General features: G+C 42.8%; 1 protein-coding gene across 1 annotated transcript in view; it reads left to right on the plus strand.

The window, feature by feature from the left end:
- The window catches only part of LOC103811686 (desumoylating isopeptidase 2-like), a 53,166-nt gene extending 44,114 nt beyond the window's left edge, over positions 1 to 9,052 (plus strand). The window contains exon 5 of the mRNA XM_009084674.1: positions 8,810 to 9,052. Within this exon, the coding sequence (XP_009082922.1) occupies positions 8,810 to 9,052 (243 nt within the window). The remainder of the gene's footprint in view (positions 1 to 8,809) is intronic.
- The last annotated feature ends 5,562 nt before the right edge of the window (positions 9,053 to 14,614 follow it).

Consider the following 14,614-nt stretch of genomic DNA (forward strand, 5'->3'; position numbering starts at 1 on the left):
GAGAAATGCCCAGATTTTGCATACTTGTGGTTTTAGAAGCTCATTTTGAAGTTGTAGAATCTGCAGAAGTTTCTAGTGAAAAAAAATATTTTGGAGAACTGGGGGTCTTGTTCTTTGTCTGAAGTGGCCTTGGAAAATACACCTGGAGGTTAAGGAAGCCAGCTTGGTCTGTTCTTTGTTGACACAGGAGGGAAAATACTTGTGGTTTTAGAAGCTCATTTTGAAGTTGTAGAATCTGCAGAAGTTTCTAGTGAAAAAAAATATTTTGGAGAACTGGGGGTCTTGTTCTTTGTCTGAAGTGGCCTTGGAAAATACACCTGGAGGTTAAGGAAGCCAGCTTGGTCTGTTCTTTGTTGACACAGGAGGGAAAAAAAAAAAACTTAGGTCAGCCTTGGAAAATCCTTTAGCATCTTAGATGAGGTTGGCTCCTAGAGGGCAGGGATTATGGACCCTGTCACAAATAAACGCTTTGCAGCCAGAGTCTTAGAGCTGCAGCACTGCAATGCTCTACCTGGGAGGTAAATAGCTCCCAGTCTCCTGAAGTCAGTAGGACTCTCTCAAATCAGCCTAGATGGATGGTCTCCAATAGGAAGTATCTTGAAGATTAACAGATAGAGTCCGTATGGTGGATCCTGCAACCTGCTGGTCACAGAGGACTGCAGCAGGCATCTAGCATATCCCCTATTGATGTTGACACCACAGTGATATTATTAAACCTGCATGCCAAATGGATGGAAATACTTGGTGAAGCCACACATATGAATCTCCTTGGGAGGCAGAGGGTGATCTTGTTGCAACCAAGCTTGCTTGCACATAGATCACAGGATCCAGGATGGATGTTAGGGCTTCTTTACCCTTTCCTTTGTATTATTGGTAAAGATTTGTCCTATTGATAGTAAGGGAGAGACGCATTGTCATTGCATATCAGTGTGATGGCAGGAAATACACATCTCTTGTGACTGAAGTATGGCATAAGATATCCTTGTGATTGGCTTTACAGCTATATCTGGTGTATAGTCCCTGATGGTGTGGCTGTTTCAGTTGTCCTTTGTCAGTGTCATTGGAGCTTTAGGAGAACAGAGGGATTGTATTTTATTGGTAGAGGATGTGGAGCTGTGCTGAAGTGACAGGAAATGGTAGTCAGTGCATATTCTTTTCTTTCTGGATATTCATCTGCTCTTTTTTCAGCCACAGCAAAACTGACAGCATATAACAAACCTAGAATCAGAATCCTACTTTCTTCAGAGAAGCTTGACTTTCAGCAAATTCTCTGAAAAAAAACGCAGGTTTTCTGAATCAAGGACCAAATGAGGGTAATTTTTAAACATCAGTGGATAACTCAAGACTGAAGCTTTTCAGGTCCATCTCCAGCCACATGTGAATTCTCATCACAAAGTTATTAAAAACTAGGAAGCTCTCCTTACCCTGAAAGCTATCAGAGAGAAAGGATTGAACACCAGAGAAGGGAGGTTCAGGTGGCATTTGAGTCACAGTCAAAAGCAGCAGAAGCTTTTATGAACCAATCTTCAGCAAATCCTAAGTAGACAAGTAATACTCATGTATTCCTTCGTCAACAATTGCGTTTCAGTTGCCCCTGTTGCAGAGGAGGTGTTTTGTTGTGTAAAAACCTGTGTGATTCTGTTAATGGCAGGGGAGGCAACGCTCCCAACAGACATAAAGGACAGAAGGAAATGAACAAATAAATAAACAGCCACAGGACATGAAAGAACATTAGGAAAGCTTTATTTCCTGCTGCCTGAGCCAGTCCTCACTGAAGCTGATGGAAAGATAAGCTTCATTGAAGCAGCCTTGGAATGTTGTTAGCTCGATGGTGAACAGACTGTGTTTGTTTTCTGGTTATTAGCTGACATGTGTGTTTAGAAGAAGCTTATTTATAAAGATACCCTGCACCCATAAATTTATCCTCATGGTTTCAGATGGGTATCATTTTTCTTCTGTATATATGCACAACTTTGTATGATGTGTGTATATATGCACAACTTTGACTGCATACAGTTAATAAACTGCTGTATTGCATTCTGGGTGTGGTGTCTCTGCAACTGTAAAATGACATTTCCAGGTGTACTTTGTGTATTAGTTGAGATTTATAAAGTGTTTGGGAATTCCTTAGAATGAAGGCTGCTATACAAAGATAAATTTCTTTTTCCACTGTTAACCTCTCTATCCTGAATGAGTCCTCTAGCCCAACAAAAATTATTACAGGGATAACTCTTATATGCACCTTTTGGCTCTCAGTACATCTTCTTTCCCTTATCTATCTACTTGTGCAACAGAATAATATGAGGTGGCAAATGATTTGAAAGAGAAACCAACTCCCCCAAAATGGCAAGCTTTCAACACATAATTTCAATTTTTTTTGCAAAAGGGCTGTTTTTGCCACATATACCTCTGCAGTTATTTTAGTTCTTCCCTTTAATGGGATCTATCCAGAAAAAAAAAATTACAAGCTAAGACATTTTAAGAAGAAATTAAAAAAAAATAAATCTTGAGCTCTCTGGGGCTGGTGTAAATGTGAGTGGTTTTACTCATCTATTTTATTTTATCTGCTTTTTTCATCTCTCTTACCAAACTGAAACCTCTACTTCCTTATCTGTTATAAGTAAGCCTAATACCTTGAAGCTAAGATAGTTCACATTATCTGGGGAGTTCATCTTTAGTCACACCATCATGGAGCCTTTGAGCCTCTGTGTGTGCAAATGCCTGAGAACAGTGCCTCCTTCCCACAAATGAAGATGGCAAAAAAATTCCCTGTCCTTTTCACCACTGACTGTTGATAAATGAAAAGTGTCAGCACTGTAAATGAACTGTCTGAGTGTGTTGATAGGCTTTTGAGACTGGAACCTTTTCCTTAGGAATCCTGCCAACACTGCCAGAGAGAAGGTCTTTCCCTGCTCTTATGAGTTCTTGTATTCTCCCTTCTCATTTTATCTCCATCTGCAGCAACCTGCTTCTCGCTACTGTTAGAAAACAAGGCTTGAGGCTGAAACACAGGATTTTTCTGGTTAGCTATGCATGAAAAATAGGTGCTCTTGATGTCCGTCCCTCTATGCATATGAATTGGCCTGGTCATGTTCAGCTTGTTCATAACTCTTGAAAGGATGACCCGGTTAGGCAACAGCTGTTCTCAGCCACTGGTCTCAAAACAGCACCTGTTAGGAGAAGACAATTCCTCTCCATGCCATCATGATAATATGAGTGATTGCAGTTGTTCATTCATTTGGTGGGAAATTCATTATTTTAAATGCCATTAACAAGCCTTAACAAGACTTAATTATACTTAGCTTTCCCCACATGGTCATCTGTTATGAGGCCACTTTCTGCCTACCCTATCACCCTGCTGTTGGCTGTACTTAGAAGTGCTTGCTACAAGGACCTTCATGCTCAAGAGGGTGTTGACATGCTTCAGTGCTGGTACATGACTAATCAGTGATGCCACTCAGAATTCAACTCTGAATGTGGTTCAACAAGATATCACATGTGCATCCACTGGTGGCCAAGCCAGGGAAGCTGAAACAGTGCTATGAGTTGCTGAGGTGCTATAAGCCAGCTGTCTCATTTGACCCAGAGCTATCTACTCCATCGTCTCGGCATGCAGGCTCCTGCATGATGGCAACTCTGTCCTTCTACCACAGGTCCACAGACGTGACAGACATGTTCCAACTAGCAACATCAGGAGAGCAAGACTGTGGGTATTAGTCCCTCCTTTCAATGCCTTCCATTTTTCCTCACTTCTGGCTACTCTCAGGCAGATGATGCAGGTGCTACCTCTACTTTACAACACCTGCAGTCTTGGAGAAGATCCACAGGAATTGCAGTTTCCTGTCTGCTGTGGAACAAAAAAGGATTGCATAGGAGAATGGAGGCATTTCAAATGGTTGCTTAAAATAATTTAAAATTCCTTTGACTTGGCTGCTATCTGCCAGAACACAGCCTCATTACTGAGCTCATTTATCCTCATCTACAGTTTCTCAGCTATATCCTTTCCTCTGTAAGTCTCAGGCCATTGCTGGCTCTTCTGAATGTGCGCTGCATGCAGCTCCATGGCCCAATGACACCTATCAATTCTGTTGATCCCCACGGCCTGATTATATTCCCTAGAGCAGAAATTGTCATATTTACACAGTAGCTTTACAATAAGTCTGTTTCAAGCAATTGATCCTAGCATGCCAACTCCAGCAAGGTGAGACTGTGCTTTCAGGTGCATTGTGAAGGCTGTACATCCATTCTCTTTCAGAAATGTTATTTTCAGTGTACACACTATGTGCAGCAGCCAGTCAAGAGTGCAGAGCTAGAAGTATCTTCCCTTGTTGACAAACTCAAACTCCCTTAGTTCTGCCAGCAGTGGGCAGTTATACCTCCAGCTTAGTTTTTGCAAGGTGGCAAGAGATGTCCCTGTGCACTGGGTTAGTAGTGTATTCCAGATGTGTCCAAGAACTACTTTAATTGAATTGCCATGCTTCTCTTTCTACATATGGGGTTTGGCTGCCCTAGCATAACCTGCAGGCCTGCCTGGCAGAAGTGCTGGTTTGTGTCTAATGGCCTTATTCTGAAACTCCGATAAGCATCGTTTATGCCCTATAGAGTAGGCCTTGTACGAGGCAGCTCATGCAAACATTGTAATTCCCCTTGGGCTCAAAAGCCTTTGCTTAAGAACAAAGAGTGCTCTGGGGTATGTGTTAGACTCCTCAGGCACCTATAAAAGCCCTTTGCATTCTCTAAGACACACCAAGGGGAATATTATACAGTACCTCAAATGGATACAAGTCCCATCTGGACACTACCTCAATTTTAGCAAGGCCGCTAAGTGGAAGAGGCTGTGGGTAGTTCAGCATGTGTTCAATGCTAAAGTCTCCAAGCTTCAGTTTGAAGAGAAGAATTGAAGTAATTAGCTTGTATTGTTTGAGGAATGTTATGTTGCCTCTGCTCATCTTGATTTTCATGGAGTGGAGCACTACATGGTGCCTTTGGGAGGGCTCACTGAAAGAAAATAATCCTAAGTGCCTTGAGTTATACTTCTGTGCATGGCCTGAATTGCCTCAATTGCATCATCCAGCACAGCACAGAACCTATTACATTTGAGAGCCTTCTCTTAGGATCTACAACTGATCAGCCCTTTGCTTTATTTTGAAAGGGACTCAGCCCATTAGACTGTTTCAGAAAATGTCTCACATATGCCCATAGACCCAAAGCCCTCCCAAAATGCAGCACATTGATAACATTGTCTTCTAAAATGCAGGAGGCTCAGCTTCTTCCATTGTGGTATGGCATTTCAATCCATGCTTCCCAGCTGCTAGGCTGTTCTCCTGCCCATAGCAAAGCTTTATAGGGAAGAGTTAAGGCCTTTCAGAGCAGGGACACCTACCTCTTAGGGCACTTAGGGGAGGGAGGAGAGGTGCAGGACAGTTTGTACATTCTAACCAGTGAGTGTTTTGTGCAAAATGATATAGCTTAAGATGCTTAGAGGATATTTTTGTATCCCAAATTAGTTGTTTCTTGATGAGTTGGAATCTTGGTGTGAATTTGACAGTTGCCTAGAAATAGCACCCAAACTGTCAGGTTCCATTTCTCCCACCAATTTGGCTTTAGCCACGGATGTCTGAACGGCTGTTTCCACTTGACTCTGCAGATGCCAGCCAGGTCGTTTGCAGTTCTTACACAGTTCCCAGCAGAAGCTGCAGCTATGGGAGACTTGGCTTTCTGTCACCAGGTGCCGCTCAGTGGAAGCTGCAAGTACGTGCAGTCTTCGCCCAAGTTTCTGCGTGAAGCAGTGGGCAATTAGACATCACATTTGCTGTCCCACACGCTGGATTTCAGTCTGTGACAGGGACTGGGTGCCTCTGTGGGTCGAGAAGAACACACATCTTCAGGGATCTGACAGTGAGAAAAAGATGAGAAAGGGCTATGACCATTGGCAATGAGAGCTGAACACTGTTCACAAGGGGTTTGCAAAACTTAGGGAAGTCCTACATGGGCTGAAGTGTTCCAGACATTGCTTCCTGTGATCCAACAAACACCCAACCTCATCTTGCTTGTGCTGTTTTATTTAAACACAGTTGGCTTAATCCTATGGCAGCCAGGTTTATTTGACGTTTCTCCATTAGCTAAGCACTGCTGGATGCTCCAGCACAATATGCTTTATGGCAAGGAATGAAAGACACAGAAGCAGACTGTAGTGTTGGTGGCATACCCTGCGATTGCCCTTTTGCTCCTCTTGAACATTGTGTTCTTCCGTAGAAGAGTAATGACAGTAAACTGACAAAAGGTGAACATGACAAGCATGACTGAGGAAAGGGAAACCAGTCTGACCTCATCGTTATCCTTAAGCTCCACAAACTGCCCTTTGCTGCTTGATGGCCTAATGCTCACACATCTCCATTCTTTTTCTGGCTGTTCCTTGCCTCCCTGATTCATTCAAGGTGAAAAAGCTCCCATAAACAAAAGGCAAATATCTCAGCATTGCTTCCACATTGGGAAGTGCTATTTCAGTTGCTAGGGGATCTGATTAGAAAATAAAGCCAGCTATTAAAAACATTTCCATTTCAGGCCATCTTACCTTATGCTGTTCTCTTGTCTCAGCCAGTTTTTCAGAGAATCATGCCCTGGTTTAGTTCTTCTGTTAATATTTGGGAGGAAGTCTTTATTAAAACTTAAAACTGCTTGAGAATTAAACTGACATGCATGCATACATAACAAGGAGCCTAAATGGAGTAATTTTCTACACTGGCAGTATGTTACCTAATTCCTGGAGAGGAACAAAGAGAAATGCTACAAAATCTAGAGGCAATTGTACTGCAATTTGTGACTTTGGCTCAGGGTCAAAGTAGTGTAGTGTAGGTCAAAATGTTTGAGTAAAACACATTGAATACAATTTTAAAAATTCAGCAGTATTCTTGTGAAAATGGTCAGATATGCCTGGTGAGGAAATGAAATGGATCAGCAAATTGCCTAGGAATGAGACTTAAGAGCATGTGGAGAGGTCATTTGCTTATAGGCTCAGGCAATAGCTCTAGCAATGGAAACCAGGGAACCTGAATGGAGATAAAAAACTAATAACAAAATCATTGTCCCCAGATTAAGAATTTCAAAAATGCAGATTCATATAGATATATCTGAGGTCAAGTAGAATCCAGCATTGGTAAGAACTGAAATAAAAGTCCTTGGAGTGTATTAGGTAAAGAACAGTCTCTGCATGCAAGTAATTTTAGCAGCTTAATGGCTCTGCTCATTCTCTGATACCTGATGATAATGTCTCCAATTTCACACATTGATTTTTAAACAATGCATGTCAAAATAAAGTGAGTTCCATAGTCAAATCAGCAGAGTCACTGGCTTGCTGTTTTCTCCATACCTCATTGGAAACTCCACACTGCTGGATCAAGCTAATTCCCTTATGCTCAAGGTGACTGTTGGAGTGGGGCTTAGATCATCCTGCCCAGGCCGCACACATGAAGGATTAGCTGGTCATCAACCATAACAGTGGTAGTGTGGCACAGCCCTTCCTGTAGAAAATTTCTTGAAATCTCTAAGCACTACATTTCCCTTGTCAATAAAAGGCTTCTTACCAAATAATCTCCTTAGTGGACTACTGACAAACACGCTCTTAGTTTTTGCAGTAATTAGTATTAAATTAAGTGTAGTTTGTCAGAAAGAGGGTGAGAGGAAGAACAGAGGAGTTTAGTATTGGCAAAATGTGCAGTATGGATTACCCTGGAACCATCAGTCCATGTAAATTGTGGGACAAGGTCTGCAGGGTGGAGTTTCCTATCTGCCTCTCTTGCATCATGGCAAACAACACCGGGAGGGAAGGAGAATTTACGTATTATAACTAATGAACCATAGACTTCAGGTTTTACTATACTGGTGTAGGCCACACAGGCAGTATGTTTACTGAAGACAGGCTCTCAAGGCACACCTGCCGATCTGTTCCATGTGCCTCTTCTGCCTCTGCTAAGGGAAATGGTAAAATGTAAAGGGAAACATTCTTTATGCAGTCTAAGACAGATACAGCTATTGAAATCTGGCACCTGTATGTATATGTGGTCAAATGCTACAGAAGAAAGTTATTTCATTGCACTGAATTTCATATGACCTTGGAAAACAATATCTACGCTAGCAGAGTGTAACACAAATCAGTGCCAGGAGCATCTATGATGGAACAGGCCTAATAAGAGCCTACTATTTTGGGAATTTTGCATTAAAATGTGACCATCCCACATTTAGAAAACACCATATGAGAAGAAATTAAAGGATGGTGTACTAGGATAGGAAAAGGACCTGCACGTGCTGTAATTTGACTGATCCAATGTGTCAGCCCAAGGAAGAAAAGGGAGCTCCAAGAACAGCATCTCAGGCATCTCCATCCTCCTAGTCAGACTCAGCTTCTGGGCTCCTCAAAGTCTGGATAGCAGCAGCCTAAATATTTTTCCAAATTTTTTGAGGTACTTGGAAAAGAGTGTTGTTGTCTTGGCTGAGAAGTACCAGCAGGCCTATCTTTTTACCCATGGATCACATGGAGACCAGTCACCAAAGCCATTGAGGGCCATGAACTGTTTTCTCTGGTCTCTGCTATGATGCTGACAAGGGCTACAACTGGCAGAGCTCCCTCTGCTTGCTGAGCTGTTGCGTAGGCATTTGCAGTTGTAGCTATTTCTGACTGCAGAACGCTCCTTTCTCTTCTGAGCTACCAGGAATTTGCCCTGCTGAGCTGGTGATGTGGATGGGGATGACATTGCCCATACACATGTGTTTTGGTACTATTAACCAGGCTTCTTTTTGGTTTGCTCCACAGATATTATGTGGGAAAGAGATCCCCCGCTGGGTGAACCGCCTGGCTTACTTCAGCTCATGCATCCCCTTCCTCCAGAGCTGCCTCCCGAAGGAATGGCTGACCCCAGCAGCCCTGCAGAGCCACATCAGCCTCGGCCTTCACAAGGAGGAGCAAGGGGACACAACGGACGAGGAGTCCCCCTCCACCTCCACAGCCCCCTCAGCCTCAGGCACATCGCGAACCTGTAGACATACCCGGGTCTAAACTGTGCCCAGTTTGCTCCCAGATAACATCCCCACTCTCTTGTTCCATTTCTTTCTCACACCTTTCCGCACACATTGGTTTCTCTCTTCTTCAATGGACAACACAAGGGGAGGGAAGACTCTTTCTACTTCAGTCCCTTTTCCAAGGGCCGCTACTACAGTTGCTCAGCAAAATGACTGTGAACCCCAACACGGAACTAAGGAGTGTGGTAACTAAACTGGATTCTCCTTCCAGGGACCTCATGACCCTCAGTCCATGGAGAACTGCTGATTCTCTCAGGCATGAGAGCATGTGTATGGGCTGAGGGCACATACTGTGATGTTCCTTCTCTGGAACTGTTTTATCTTTTTATCTCTTCCTCCACCCATGTAAGCTCAACAATCTCTTTTCTATTTTGGATGGGTTTCCCCTTCCCCTGTGACAAATCTCCTGGCCACACCCAGTGAAGGAACCAGAGCCAGAACTCAACCTTATCATCTCTTAGACCAGCAAAAAAAATCCACTCAGCCCCATCCCTTTTGTAATTATCAGATTTCTAACTCATGTGAAGGACAAACGAAAGGTGCTCCTGTTCTACACCAACAGTTTTCAGTACTCAAATTTAAGAGCTTAGATAACTGTCCTGCTCTTGAAAATAATAACAAAGAACCGAAAAAATGAATGTGTTACTGTGGCTTTTCTTTGGGGTCAAAAAGAGGATTGGGCTGTGGTGGTTAGAGGCAGCTACTAAGTAGATGCAGAGATGACTGTTGACCATATTGGTGCTTTTTGGCACAGACCCCTCTCATTTCTCCTAATTCTAGGCAGTGTTCCTGGTTTCCTTTTTTTCTCCAGATTCCCTGGAGTATCTCTCTCCTAGCTGACATTTTCTGGCTGTATTTGGAAGGAATGCCTCCCCTGAGCACAAGGAAGAGGGGAGTGAATCTGTTGGGAAGGTCAATATTTCCTTCAGATTTTCCTCCTGCACACACAGACCTAAAACATGGCTCCAGAGCCATCCTTCCTGGCCTATATTTGAGCCAACTCAAGAAGGTAAAAAATAAGTGGTGAACCCAAAGAATGTCAACCTGTTCCCTTCTCCTCCCTTTTTGGAGGTGGAGGGGGAAACTTAGGGCCACATCTGGAAAGCACAGATGACCCTTCCAATGCATGGGCCACCATGGTGCCTTCCATTGTGTGCACTATTTCAATGGCATGAAAAATGGGCACAGCTGGCTCACTGGCCTCTCCAGGCTGGCTCCTGATAAGAATCTGGTCCTTGGATGTATTTCTGCTAATTCTGACAGCTGATGAGAAAACAAAGGCGGAGGAAAGGACAAATACACTAACTCTTCCACTCAATTACCTCACTAGGAATTCTAGTCAGAAGATGTAGGAAAGAATCAAAGGGGAAATCCAGGCCCCCTCTCTCCCTTCCAACTCCTCTTGGCTACACAAAGGATGATGATAAAAAGAACAGACACCGTGTTGAGAGGGGTTTGTCATTTTAGAAATGCTGTTCTCAACAGCTACTACCAAGTCAGGACTTCCACCCACCACCCAGAAAAACTACAAGCCCTTAAGTTGGGTGGCTGTTTCCTTTTTTCGGTCACAATAGCATGCTAAGTCCAAGCAGCTGTTTCTTTAGCTCAGGTATACAGAAGTGTGTGCTTTCAGGGCTGAAGGTCTTGGCTATGATGCACATCATGTCTGCACAGACAGCGCTTAATGGTTTGTTACATGTGCATGCCCTTAGTGAAGCAGGAGGCTCTGGAGAGATCTATTGGATGGAAATGTAACTCACAGGATGGCCTCACTCCACAGCCTCCTGAAGTGATGCATGTTTGGGCAACAAAACCTTTGCAATGCGCCTCTCATTTTCATCCTCTGTACAAATTGCTGCAAGTTCTGTACTGAACTAAAGTCATGTTCCTTATTAACCTTGGCTGCTCACAGCCAATGCTGCATTGTGAGCAAGTCTGCAGCTTCTAGTAACCAGTTCAACACCAATCTCGATTACTCTGCCTTGTCCGGGGATGTTTAATAAGATTTCCACCCTGATCTCCATGCTGCTGCCCAGAAACCATGTTACACAATGTACTGTTTCACTCTCTATTCCTCTGCAGTCGTGGTCACTGCAGCCTAAACCAGCAGTGCAAGCTTCATTTGTCTGAAGTTCCCAGGGTTTCTGCCAATAGCCAGCAGCACATTATGTGCAGTGAATTTTAAAGGTCGTTCTCTGGAGGAAAGTGAGAAGAGACTTTCACAGAGCTTTTGTCTAGGCCAGGGAAACTGCAGTCAGAAACACCTAGTTCTTGTTGTGATAAAAGCCAGCCAGCCATCACCCTTGTGTTTCTGCTCTGTGCCTGAGCTCCAGATAAAGCACCATGTATACATCTAGAAGACAGCTAGGGCTCCAGAGGCATGTTTCACACAGAAAACCCTCTCACAGTATTTCAGAAAGGAAAAAATGCCTAACTGGCTATATGGTAACCTGGACTAGAAAACTGCATTCAGCCTCCTTGGGGGCATGAATATGTGCTTGAAGTATTAGGAAAACACTTGGGGTGAGCTGTGAATGTCATAAAAAACCCCAGATGTTTGTTTACCTACTTTTATGTTTGTCTGTCTGTTCATGACAGTAGGGGTCACATCAAGGAGACATCAAACCTCTGCTGCAAATCAAAACCACAACGTATTCCAGCCTTCAAAAGTGTTTCTCCCCACCCCTCTCTGTTCCAGGTGACTGACCAACCAACAATGACAAGAACAAAGGGACACTGTGGAAATAAAATATATATTGATGATAGCTTTATCTCTGTAATTTAACAGCATTTTAGATCATTAAACATGAAGACATTTTGAAATTCTAATTTACTGTTCGTCTTTAGCACGGCATATTTGTTTTAACCACTTTTATTATCCCTCCAATTGTTACAAAAATTATTGTTATTATATAATTATATCATATTTGTATTTAGTTACATATCTGCTTTCTCTTGCTGTTTTAGAAAATAACACCATGGGAGAATTTTAGATACTAACAGTTATCAATGAAAACAAAAGAACATGTTATGAATCTTACCAAGAGCGACCCCAAAGCACTGGCACAAACTCTTAACTTTTCTTCTTAGTGTCAGGACTTTTTGTACCCTTTTAAAAGCTGGGATGAGAGGGCACCAATTCTGCACATGGGTATCCGTAGCTGTGGGTTATGTCTCTAGCAGAGACCTATTAATATTCAGGTGAGACAGACTGAAGGTGAGGTTAGCCTAATGCTGGAATATTAGAGGTACAATACAAACTGTTTCTAGGGAAAGTAAGAGAGGAGAGAATAAATAAGAACCTCTTTTCTCAGCATGTCTTTATTTATAGTAGCAACTCTCTTAATTTCAGGAGATAATTCTTACTAATTTCTTTTTGGTTAGTTGGCTTCCTCTTCCTGAGTCGGTGATTTGAGTCTTATATCGTTCAAAGTCTTATGAAGTTTCAGAAGGGACAGTTGTACTCTCAGAGGCCCTGGGTGAGCCTGTTACCCAGCACTTAAGCATTCCTCTGTGATGAGTTCATCCCAGGCTCAGCCCAGCATGGGAATGGACACAGACCTGTTTTCTTGCTCTCATTGATCCCAACTGAGAGTTTGCACCTCTGGAATTCAGACCCATGTTGCCTTCATGTTACTGTGGTACTCTAGAAGTAGTTGTTTCGTGCTACATATTTTTTTTTATTCTTCAGTTCTGTTTATTTGTCTTTAGGCTGGTAAGGCTCTCAGAACAAGTTAGTGGACACTGGATTGCAATAATATTAGCTCAACTTCTTATTATATGTATTTGATTTTCTTTTCATTTTAGTTTGTATATATGTGCTGGCTTATTGAAATGTTTAGAAAACTTAAGTAACTGCACCAATTCCTTGAAGTGATTAATGGAGAAGATCAAAGGAAGTGATCATCAGTGTTTAATTTTCAGATGTTTTTAAACTACTCTTTGAGTTGAGACAGCAGGTGCCCTGTTCTGCTTTGTCCCTGCTGTGCTTTCCATCAGACAATGACTTGGACTGTGAAAAGGCTGTGTAGTGACTCAGGAAGTAATTAAAAGAGGAGCTGTCATTCTCCTGTCTCTACACTGCCATTGCCACAGGCTACCAGAACATGGCAGAACCTCTGGCTAAAGTAATGGATGAGAACTTTGCAGCCTACACCTGGAGAACATGTGCTCTTGTCTCTGACAGGTCAGCACTCCACCCCTCTGCATATGGCTGTAGCTGAGAGGCATTTGAGTGGATGGCATGGCACATTTAATAACTAGCAAGAATGAATAAGTATTGGCTCTAAATCTCAGAGTCAGACTGTCCATTAGTGGTGTTGTATCCAACTGTGTTTTGAAAAGGCTATAAAAGTTTTTTGGGTTCATTGTGACTGGGATAAGGGATAACAATGCAAAGAAACAGACAGTATAATCATGGCAATCTTCTTTCCTTAGGAAACCAGGCTGCAAAATGAAAGATATGACTAGTGACTAGGCCTTCACAACTGCTTTAATCAATGAACTTGGATGGAAAGCTCAAAATAACAGAGAAGGTAGCCCTCAGCAAAGATGTGTAAAGCCTACAAAAGCTAGTTGGAACTGTATGTGCACCTTAACACTGTTGAGCTTGCTTGTGTCCTCTCAGCTGGCTAAATTCTGGTCATCCACTGGGTGAATACTAACGCAGCCTCCAGCTCTCACCGGAAACAGCAGAGGCTGCCTATGTTTCTCTCCAGTGCTGCCCTCCATGCTTACTAATCCTGAATGGCAATGTTTCCTGCTATTTCAGCCCTGCTCTCCCTCCCACCTTGCCAAGGTAACCCAGATACAAACTGCAGAATTCTCACCATGCTATTTGCTTTCCTGAGTGTCCCTGGCCTCAGTTCTGCAGGCTGAATTTTCCAGTGCGTGGTGGGAGGTGAAATCCCTAGCTCTGCTGAGATTCAGTGAACTAGTTGGTAATTTGAACTAGTCATCATTTGATCATGATTTTGATAAGTAGCAGATTTTTGCCTTTGAGGTTCACTGTACCCAAGCCAAGTCTTTTTACCAAATACCCCACAGAAGCAGAAAAGGAAGTTCAGTACAGAGAAAAATGTGAGAAATCTGAGTCAAGCCCTCTCTCATGAAAATCTCTGTAAATGTTCAACACAAACCAAATATGTAAGTGTAGTATATGTATAATGCAACAGAGTACACGATGCTGCATGGGGTTGCTGTGCTGGGGTCTCCAGAGTCCTTTGTTGTTTTCTCCTTCTGTGTCTCCAAAGGTGGCCTTACTGAAGGAGAATTCCTCTTCTGCTTCCCCATACGCATCAAAAAGGAATTTTATCTTCCCAGGATAACTCAGGGTCAGGCCTGGGTTACTGCAGTTTTGTGGATGGAGCTTTCATCTTACCATTAGGGACTATGTTGTAGTGACTAATTTATAATTTTCAGTCCTGGACTACAGACAGTCTGAACTGCCACTCAGGGGTGTAATTACTTTCATATACCACCACAATATAAAGGTACAATGTTTTGTGATATTAGTGCATGGGCACCAAGCTACCGAAAG

The sequence above is a fragment of the Acanthisitta chloris genome, unplaced genomic scaffold, assembly GCF_000695815.1.
Source record: "Acanthisitta chloris isolate BGI_N310 unplaced genomic scaffold, ASM69581v1 scaffold581, whole genome shotgun sequence".
Lineage (NCBI taxonomy): Eukaryota > Metazoa > Chordata > Aves > Passeriformes > Acanthisittidae > Acanthisitta > Acanthisitta chloris.